Source organism: Salmo salar, chromosome 06 (assembly GCF_965601325.2).
Source record: "Salmo salar chromosome 06, fSalSal1, whole genome shotgun sequence".
NCBI lineage: Eukaryota > Metazoa > Chordata > Actinopteri > Salmoniformes > Salmonidae > Salmo > Salmo salar.
In genome coordinates this window covers 59,030,551-59,041,518 of record NC_138296.1, presented here as the reverse complement: position 1 = coordinate 59,041,518, position 10,968 = coordinate 59,030,551, and the positions used below count along the sequence as shown (strand labels likewise).

General features: G+C 41.7%; 1 protein-coding gene across 8 annotated transcripts in view; it reads left to right on the top strand.

Annotated features, from left to right (window-relative positions):
• The first annotated feature begins 511 nt into the window (after positions 1–511).
• kidins220b (kinase D-interacting substrate 220b) overlaps positions 512–10,968 on the top strand; it is a 42,927-nt gene continuing 32,470 nt past the window's right edge. For 4 of the 8 annotated variants that reach the window (XM_014204845.3, XM_014204841.3, XM_014204844.3 and 1 more), the window contains exons 1-7: positions 512–689; positions 5,273–5,437; positions 5,711–5,809; positions 6,016–6,114; positions 8,626–8,724; positions 9,379–9,480; positions 9,761–9,859. In XM_014204845.3, coding sequence (XP_014060320.2) covers positions 5,306–5,437; positions 5,711–5,809; positions 6,016–6,114; positions 8,626–8,724; positions 9,379–9,480; positions 9,761–9,859 — 630 coding nt within the window. In that variant the 5' untranslated portion in view covers positions 512–689; positions 5,273–5,305. Of the gene's footprint in view, positions 690–1,537; positions 1,680–5,272; positions 5,438–5,710; positions 5,810–6,015; positions 6,115–8,625; positions 8,725–9,378; positions 9,481–9,760; positions 9,860–10,968 lie in introns of those variants that run through there. The other 4 variants (XM_045720734.2, XM_014204842.3, XM_014204840.3 and 1 more) reach the window with 2 other exon arrangements.

Sequence of the window (10,968 nt, the reverse complement as noted above, 5' to 3'; positions counted from 1 at the left end):
TTGGTCATCAGAAGCTATTGAATATTTCTGCCAGGTGAATAAACCTATACATACACTGCCTTCAGATACCATTGATTAATGCTGCTATCTAGCCGATACCTAGGCTAGCTGCTACCCAGGCTATAGCAGCATAACAGCTCTCAGCACATGCCCTTTACTCTCCTCATTAAAATGTTGGACTTTGACCCAACATAAAATAATAACCATTAATTAGTCAGCCAGGTAAAACGTGTTATTTCCCTCACAACACAACTGCAGCTCCTTCGTAAATCAGGGTCGAGAATGAATGTGAAACCAAAAAAAAGGGAATTTATGAGAGCAATAACCTGAAATGTGTAACACATCCACAACACACAAAAAGCATTGACATAATATAAAATATTTCCTAGTCAGTTAATAAAATATGATCATGTTTGAAGTTGCAGTTTTAGTAAATGGCTAATTCAGCTTGTACAGTAGCGACCCCGCTTCTTTCCAACATGTTCTTCTCAGAGCTCCCATACGTCACAGGTTTGTAGGCGGGGAGGATGAGTTGACGAACAGTGAGGAAATCACCCTGACGTGCTGTTTTTCTGGTCCACTAAAATGGCTGTTGTCGAGGATGGGGAATAAATAGCCCGTGAGCCTCAATCGAGGATTGAGACGACAACACCGAAGTGTGGAACATTTCTAGTAGTTTTACTCCAGAGGTATGTGACTGAGAATCGCCATTTCTCACGTATGGGCATCAAAAATGCGTCCTCCCTTTGATCGATGCCGTTTGATTGACAGCTCGAGCAGGTCAGAACGTTCTCTTGTTTGAGATCTGGCCGTTTAGCAAATGTCATAGTCGCTATCAAACAAACGTTATCAACTAATTATGGTCATTGACATTTAAAAACAAAATACAGCAATCAATAATGGTCGCAGTCAGGAACGAAAAGCTAGCTATTTATTTTATTTTAATAGACGTTACCGCGAGAACGCGCTAAGCTACCATTCGATGGTTTAGGTAGTTAACGATAGGGATAAATGGATAGTTTCGAGATACACTCGATCTAAATGTTGTTGGAAATTGAAATTAGCTAGCCCCTATTGGTCGAACGAATCATTTTTTTTTATACATCCTGATGATGATGAGTTTAGTAGCCGGATGCATCGTATCAATACAACAAGTGGTGTCGCACATAAACAATGCATCATTTATGTAAATCTCTCATTTCAAAACCTAGCGTTATTATTTTAAGTTATTTTGAAGTACCATCCAAGCTTATGTAATTTCTCTATGACTACTTTGCAGTACTTTTGCTTTCAGGACAGAGAAGCACAAAACATAAGTAGATACAGCATAGTCTCAACATACAGAGACACTGCTGTAGTTTAAATGTTCAAGATTCATATTTATAGACGAGCCTGGCTGCGTTCACATCAGCCAATTCTGATCTTTTTTCGACTATTTGGTCTTTTGACCAATCACATCAGATCTTTTCACATCAGATCTTTTTGTGAGCTGAATATGTAGCGAGGGCCAGCCGACTATAGCATACAGGTCGCAGTGGTGGGTGGTATAAAGTGATTTGGTAACAAAACGGATGGCACTGTGATAGACTGCATCCAGTTTGCTGAGTAGAGTGTTGGAAGCTATTTTGTAGATGACATCGCCGAAGTCGAGGATCGGTAGGATAGTCAGTTTTACGAGGGTAAGTTTGGCGGCGTGAGTGAAGGAGGCTTTGTTGCGAAATAGAAAGCCGATTCTAGATTTGATTTTGGATTGGAGATGTTTAATATGAGTCTGGAAGGAGAGTTTACAGTCTAACCAGACACCTAGGTATTTGTAGTTGTCCACATATTCTAAGTCAGAACCGTCTAGGGTGGTGATGCTAGTCGGGCGGGCAGGTGCGGGCAGCGATCGGTTGAAGAGCATGCATTTGGTTTTACTAGCGTTTAAGAGCAGTTGGAGGCCACGGAAGGAGTGTTTGTTGTATGTCATTGAAGCTCGTCTGGAGGTTTGTTAGCACAGTGTCCAAGGAAGGGCCAGAAGTATACAGAATGGTGTCGTCTGCGTAGAGGTGGATCAGGGAATCGCCCGCAGCAAGAGCGACATCATTGATATAGACCAATAAGTAAAAAATGTTTTATCCGAATTGGGCTGCCAGTTTAAAAGCAGCCATATTCCAGCCGCATTCCTTCTATATTCTCCAGGGGTCTCATTTAGAGCACCAATCAATCTCAATTAAAATCTGCGTTTAAACCATTTCACCTGTATTTTATATTGAAAGTCAAGTGTGTTTTTTTTTCCATCATAGAGGGATCAGGGGTATGCAACTATGTTTTTACTTCACATAACATGCAACACATTCGGCAGAAAATAGCTTCATTTTTATCAGATGACAACATAAGTGCAACGCAATTTGGCTATCAGACACAAATAAGTTTGCTTACAGTGAAAAAGGAAGGTCTTTTTTTATCATAGAAAGAAAATAGGCAGCTACATTTCCTAATGCTTTTAAGTTCATCCATTTTACCAGAAAAAATGTAGGCTAGACTGAGAAAAGTAGCGAGAGAGAAGTGCAGCAAGATATTTCTTATGCATTTAATCATTTTCTTTGCTTGAAAATGCATAATTCTGCTTTTAACACAACCCTTTATCCTCTGCATACCACAGATACTGTACTATGTCTTACATATTCCATTTAGGGCTATCGTGTAAAGATGCGCGCTGAGAGTCGGGAAGCAAGTTCAGGGAGTGCGTGTTTTAATAAATAAACGCAACGTAAAACAAAACAAGAAACACTAACAGCACACAGACATAATACAGAAACAATGACGCCTGGGGAAGGAACCAAAGGGAGTGACATATATAGGGAAGGTAATCAGGGAGGTGATGGAGTCCAGATGAGTCTGAAGACGCGCAGGTGCTTGTAACGTTGGTGACAGGTGTGCAGCCATAACGAGCAGCCTTGTGACCTAGAGTCCGGAGAGGGAGCACACGTGACATATAGGCTATTCGTTGTATACCACAGATGGACAGGAAGTTCTTAACGGTTCAAACCATCCTCACAACTAGGCCTACATCATAGTATTGAAGTTACCAACTGATGATGTAATAAGGGCTTTATAAAATACATTTGATTGATTGATATTATACTCTGTAGGTCAGTGGTGCCACTGGCCTATATTGGGCCTGTTTTCTCCACTGTGCTATGTCCTCTGACCATGTGCCAGAGAGGCTGAGTGGTATCTCATCCTCATACATAATTCAATATCAGCAGCCACAGCCAGGGAGAATAGCCTAGTCAATAGGTCTAGCCAGGACCGCTGTATGTGGAGACAAAAGTTACAGAGCGAAACGAGAGTAGCCAAAAATAAACCACATAGAGAACAGTAGGCCTGTTATTCCCATAGATAAGATTGCACAGTTGTAACAGTGTAATAATTGCGCCTTATCTTCTGTCTGTGTGCGACAGCCGACAGGTTAATGGTATTGGCAGCAATGCAGCACACAGTGATGTGTTTTGATGTTTTGCTGGCTGCCTTGCCTCCATTTTCTATTCTTTGTGGCTGCTTTCAGCTGTTGTGTTACTGTTGCTGCAACAGGCCCTGGGTGTTGTGTGGTGGAATGCTGGAGGGTGTTTGTGTGTGAGAATGCTGGAGGGCTTATGCTGTGCTCTCTCTGTGGTGATGGAAGGAATGCTTTTTTTTACTGGCTGTCAGCCTGCCAGCAGGGCTGGTTAATCTAGTAATTGTTTCATGTCATACAGAATGGGTTTATTTTTGAGCCTTGATTAAGTGCGCCCTGCCATGAATGTTAGGGTTACATTGTACACTGTAGACTTGGCTGGCTGAATTGTAAGCTAAACTGTCTGCATTTGTCTGTATTGTGTCGGATAGGAATAGTTAGTGTAATAAAACTGACCAGTTTTATGGAGAGAGTACATTATGGATAGCGCTGGCACAATTACCGAATAACCGTGTAACGACGGTTATGGATGAAGACCGTCATGAAAAGAAAATAAACATCATAACCCTTAAAAAATAAAATGCTGATTGCAAAAATTCGCTAATTGACATAAGACAAAAAAATGCTAATTGATGTAAATTTGATATAAGCTGTGCTCATCTAGACATGACTGCAGTCAGGAGCAGAGGAGAGGTGACCGCTATTCGAACGGTTATTACAAAGACGTCATCCAGAATTCGATGACCGTCACAGCCCTAATTATGCATGATGATTAATAAACTTGTGTTAATGGTTAGGCCAGGAAGATAAATCACTTAGGCCTGTTGCCTACCTAGCCTAATGTCTTCCCCAAAGAGCCTGTGAATAGGGTAGGTAAGTTGGTTTTCATTTATATATTTTGGGGTTGTAATATTTTCTATGCCATTGGTGTGTTACCTGTGAATTTCTAGTATGACCTAGGCTACTGTATATATTTTTTCTATGCCAAAAACGAATGGATAATAACATTGTAATAACACTATATAGCCTTGGACTAATAACAGCACATGCTTTGAGAAAACTAAAAACCAAAATTTAGACTAGCTACCATTTTGTGTGCCGGTAAAATAGGAAGAAGACTGTATGCATTGCCAAGCAGAGGCTATTCTCTGAGTGAGAAAATAAATGCATGGCAGACGATGATAGCAGCCAGGAGAACTTGAATAAACCAAGCAAACATATCTTTCAACTCTTCCTGCTGTGACTGCCTGGGTGAAAATCCTGCCACCAAAGTAGTGAGTGAGTGGTCTTGAGTCTCTGAGTGTGATATTGCTTGCATCTGTCAGGAGATAGCTAGGCCTGGGCCAGGTAGCACTGGAGTGAGTCGACCCACTGGCTGTCTGCCACGGTCAGATAACTAGACTATGTGCTCTGTTATATCTCCATCTCACATGGTCACCACCCGCTATAGAATTAGAATGAATAGAATGGAGCTCCCCATGGTCAGCGGTTCCAAGCACGTTCTACTAAATATATTTCTATGGTCACTGTTTCACACTGCTTTTTATATAAAAATGTCGATATAGTCTAGCCTTTTATAAATGAAAGGTAGCCTATAACAAGTGAGGGGAAAAGCATGTACGTTGCTGTTATTGGTGCTAAGCTATATATTGTGTTTATTACATTTTTGTTAGCTTCCCATGACTAGTATCCTGTCTTTCTTCCACAGAACTAGAATGAGTAGAACGGGGGTTCCTATTGGAGTCAATTATGCCATAATGAGTGGTTTGGCAGCCATTTTGAGTGTACACATTGAAGTGAAGCGTTCTATTTCTATGATCTCTCACCATGCAGGTGCAGTGCCGGTGAGGAGAAGTAGCTGCAGCCATGGACACCACCACCTCCATCAAGATGACCACTCTGGCCATCCAGAACCTCTTCAGCTACGTGGAGGAGGAGAACCTGGCAGCACTCAAGGCCCACCTGGACAAGTTCAAGGAGGTGGACGGCAGAAGTGACGTGAGTATCCTCATACTATCTAATAGGCCTACAGGTCTACTAATCTAGCTATAGTTATTATATATAGGCTGTTGTTCTAAATGGCACCCTATCACCTTATAGTGTGCTACTTTTGACCAGAGTTCTATGGGTCCTACTCAAAAGTAGTGCCCTATATACAGAATAGGGTTCCATTTGGAAACACAGTCTAATAAAGGTAGTCTAATAAAGATTGGGTCTATTACCGTTGTGTTAGGTCTTTCTAATTGCTTGCCTTTGTCCCCTCCCTAACAGAATGGGCAGACACCCCTGATGCTGGCTTCAGAGCAGGGCAGTATTGAGATAGTACAGGAGCTCATCAGGAGAGGAGCCAATGTTAACCTGGACGATGTGGTGAGTAGGAGAGCTCAATGGATAAACACATACACACGTTCATTTCAAGGCCGACATGAATACATTCAGTTCAGTATGACAATCATTGGGAATGTGCCAATTACTGTGAACTTTGCCTGAGGTCTCCATAGTAACAGTAGTCATGGTCGTCTCCCTGTTTCCATGGTGACCGGTTATGATGTGATGTGGTATTCTCCTTTCCTCAGGACTGCTGGTCTGCTCTGATCTGTGCTGCTAAGGAGGGCCATGTAGATGTGGTGAAGGAGCTGCTAGACAGCAGTGCTTACATAGAACACAGAGACATGGTGAGACACTCAGTCAGTTCAACTGGCCACAATCAGTAATATCTGTAACGTGTTGGTGATCGTATAAACTTGATTTGTATGCTTGTTCAGTCCACTTCAGTTAGTACTTTCAATAAAAACACAGTACTACTCCCTGACGAAGGCCATGCAGCCGAAACGCGTCAAGAGTTTTTAGTCTTTGTTTCCATTAAACATGCCATAGAAATAAAGGCCTTTAATGAATTATATGAAGAGTGCCTTGGTCCTCCTTTCTTTTTGATGACCAATTTACCCCTCTTACCAAAGAGCACCTTCTGTCTACCAAAATCTACTATTGTGTACTAGAGGTCGACCGATTATGATTTTTCAACGCCGATACTGATACGGATTATTGGAGGACCAAAAAAAGACGATACCGAATAATAGGCCGGTTTAATTTTTGTAAATGTTTTTATTTTATTTATTTTTTATTCAAGTTTTTTTAATTAATTAATATATTTGTAATAATGACAATTACAACAATACTGAATGAAGACTTTTATTTTAACTTAATATAATGCATAAATAAATCAATTTAGTCTCAAATAAATAATGAAACATGTTCAATTTGGTTTAAATAATACAAATACACAGTGTTGGAGAAGAAAGTAAAAGTGCAATATGTGCCATGTAAAAAAAGCTAACGTTTAAGTTCCTTGCTTAGAACATGAGAACATATGAAAGCTGGTGGTTCCTTTTAACATGAGTCTTCAATATTCCCAGTTAAGAAGTTTTAGGTTGTTGTTATTATAGGAATTATAGGACTATTTCTCTCTATACCATTTGTATTTCATATACCTTTGACTATTGAATGTTCTTATAGGCACTATAGTATTGCCAGCCTAATCTCGGGAGTTGATAGGCTTGAAGTCATAAACAGCGCTGTGCTTCAAGCATTGCTAAGAGCTGCTGGCAAACGCAGGAAAGTGCTGTTTGAATGAAAGCTTACGAGCCTGCTGCTGCCTACCACCGCTCAGTCAGACTGCTCTATCAAATCATAGACTTAATTATAATATAGTAAACATACAGAAATGTGAGCCTTTGATCATTAATATGGTCAAATCCGGAAACTATCATTTTGAAAACAAAACGTTTATTCTTTCAGTGAAATACGGAACCGTTCCGTATTTTATCGAATGGGTGGCAAGTTGTTTACAGACAGATTATTTCACTTATAATTCACTGTATTACAATTCCAGTGGGTCAGAAGTTTACATACACCTAATTGACTGTGCCTTTAAACAGCTTGGAAAATTCCAGAAAATTATGCCATGGCTTTAGAAGCTTCTGATAGGCTAATTGACATCATTTGAGTCAGTTGGAGGTGTACCTGTGGATGTATTTCAAGGCCTATCTTCAAACTCAGTGCCTCTTTGCTTGACATCATGGAAAAATCCAAAGAAATCAGCCAAGACCTCAGAAAAAAAATGGTAGACCTCCACAAGTCTGGTTCATCCTTGGGAACAATTTCCAAACGCCTGAAGGTATCACGTTCATCTGTACAAACAATAGTACAGATAAACACCATGGGACCATGCAGCCGTCATACCACTCAGGAAGGAGATGCATTCTGTCTCCTAGAAAAGGAACGTACTTTGATGCGAAAAGTGCAAATCAATCCCAGAACAACAGCAAAGGACCTTGTGAAGATGCTGGAGGAAACGGGTACAAAAGTATCTATATCCACAGTAAAACGAGTCCTATATCGACATAACCTGAAAGGCCGCTCAGCAAGGAAGAAGCCACTGCTCCAAAACCACTTGGATTAAATGTCAGGAATTGTGAAAGACTGATCTTAAATGTATTTGGCTAAGGTGTATGTAAACTTCTGACTTAACAGTAAATATGCAGGTTTAAAAAAATATATTTGTGTATTGATTTTAAGAAAGGCATTGATGTTTATGGTTAGGTACATTGGTGCAACGATTGTGCTTTTTTCGCGAATGCGCTTTTGTTAAATCATCACCCTTTTGGTGAAGTAGGCTGTGATTCGATGATAAATTAACAGGCAATCTAATTGACTATATGCAACGCAGGACAAGCTAGTTAAACTAGTAATATTGTCAACCATGTGTAGTTAACTAGTGATTATGATTAGATTGATTGTTTTTTATAAGATAAGTTTAATGCTAGCTAGCAACTTACCTTGGCTCCTTGCTGCACTCACGTAACAGGTGGTCAGCCTGCCACGCAGTCTCCTCGTGGATTGCAATGTAATCGGCGTCCAAAAATGCTGATTACCGATTTGTTATGAAAACGTAAAATCGGCCCTAATTAATCGGCCATACCGATTAATCAGTCGACCTCTGTACCTTAGCAGCGCTTCCCTTCCTTCTTTTTTCTACAAAACCACAGAACTATTCAATGTACAGGCTTTCCAATGTACAGGCTAGGTTTGTAATGTTTTTGCGTGCAAAGCCCCAAAGGTACTGTAATGTGTGCAGGAGAATGTTTTTGTACAGCAATTGAGGTTGTGTGTTTGGTGTTCTGTAGGGAGGCTGGACGGCCCTGATGTGGACTGCCTACAAGGGCCGCGTGGAGGTAACCAAGGTTCTCCTTGACAACGGAGCCAACCCCAACACTACTGGACAGGTGAGCAGTCATCATGACCCGTCTCAGACATTTTACATTCTAGTCATTTAGCAGATGATCTTCTCCAGAGCAACCTACTGTTAGTGGTCCCGTGTGGCTCAGTTGGTAGAGCATGGCACTTGCAACGCCAGGGTTGTGGGTTTGATTCGCTCGGGGGACATGTACGAAAATGTATGCACTCACTACTGTATAAGTCGCTCTGGATAAGAGCGTCTGCAAAAAATGACTAAAATGTCTAATGCATTCATCTTAAGATAGCTAGGTGAGACAATCACAGTCGTAGTAACTACATTTTTACTCAATAAAGAATATAAAACATACCAAATAGGCACCAGAGGTGGTGGGCCCAGGAAGCAGGCATCCATCTTGTTACCTATAACTTCCAATGTATCAGACTCCATTACCCCCATGCTCCTGGAAACAACCACACCTCTGGACTGCATTCCCTCCTGTGGGCGGCCTTTAATTCATGGCTATTCCCCATGTATTATACACATATTTATGGGTGAAGAGGGAAATACTATTCCCCATGTATTATACATAGGGCACTACCACCAAAAAGTAGTGCACTGTGTAGGGAGTAGGGTGCCATTTGGGACTCACACTAAGTCTCTCGCTCTCTCTCTCTCTCTCTCTCTCTCTCTCTGCCATCAGCAGTACAGTGTGTACCCCATCATCTGGGCAGCAGGCAGAGGTCATGCTGAGATCGTCCAGGTCCTGCTGGAAAATGGAGCCAAGGTCAACTGCTCTGACAAGGTGAGACAACAGATTGGGCAGCATGGCTGGGCAATGCCAACCTTTGGGTTAGTGGTGGCCCACTGGGTTAGTGGTGCCCCAGTTTGGCCAGAAATAGTGACCTGTGCCAGTATTGATAATTGTGTGTGTGTGTGTGTGTGTGTGTGTGTGTGTGTGTGTGTGTGTGTGTGTGTGTGTGTGTGTGTGTGTGTGTGTGTGTGTGTGTGTGTGTGTGTGTGTGTGTGTGTGTGTGTGTGTGTGTGTGTGTGTGTGTGTGTGTGTGTGTCTTTCCCTCTCTCAGTACGGCACTACCCCTCTGATCTGGGCAGCCAGGAAGGGCCATTTTGACTGTGTGATGCACCTGCTGGAGAACGGAGCCGATGTCGACCAGGAGGGGGCGGTATGTCTGCAATCTACACCAGTGGTCACCAACCTTTTCTGAGTCAAAATGCATGCCGAGATCTACCGCTCTGATTATTTATTAACATGACTTAAAAAAACGTAACCTATGCAACATTAACCAATTAAAAACAGTACTGTAGCAATGAGGTTTGTGCAGTAAGCTATAGGCCCAATACATTATCACTGCATATTGGCTTTACCTGCCAATGCATTGTTGTTCGGGACATTTTTAAAAATTAGATTTAAAAATTTGAGGTAGGCTATAAGATCACACTGGTAATAGATACATTGTTGTATTACTTGTGAGGCACAGCTGAGTGAGCATACATTTAAATAATTAGCTTTTTATTTTACTGGGCTGATGGTGCCTGCATCTGATGGTCAGTCTCAGCGGAGGGAGAGAGCAGCAGACTGAGGGTCCTCCTCTCAACATCCCTCCGTTCTCCCTTTCCTCCACTCACACTGACCAAAAAGGGACACTGTCTTCCAGCTGATGGCGAAACTCAAGTCGCACCGCCTTATTTCTGCCTCATGCACAAATTCATGTTGTTACTCCTATGAACAGAGAATGTGAAATATTCCTTGATATTAAAAAAGACCCAAGCCGCTAATAATAAGATCAACACAAGCCTATAGATACACTTTCCTCCTCATTCATTGCTGCTGCATTGCTTGTTGTAGCGCTGAGTGGAAATAGGAAGAACGTGCATTTTATGGCTTATAGAAGTGTTGAATACAAAGTGTTGACAGTGCTGAGTAAGAACTTAAACATGAACTCACTCATAAAAACAGCGTCTCTTACAGTATTCGTTGACAGTCTGTCTCTAGTCATGGTTTTAAACGTTTTGAAATCTCACAGTACCAATTTTGCCTTAGCTTTCTTTTATGCCTGCTACGTTACTGCAGACACGGTCATCTGAGCAATCTGATTGGCCAGCGGTAGCATAGTGCACTTGATTTCCTCTCCAGGCCCACCGGGAAGGCAGTTTGTACCTTAAGACACATGAAATGGCAACAGTTTGCCTACCCCGGCGCGCAGGGCAGCTGAATTGGCTGCACCTACCACCAACAGCCCGAGACTTAATAAAAAAAATAGCAACACAAGGC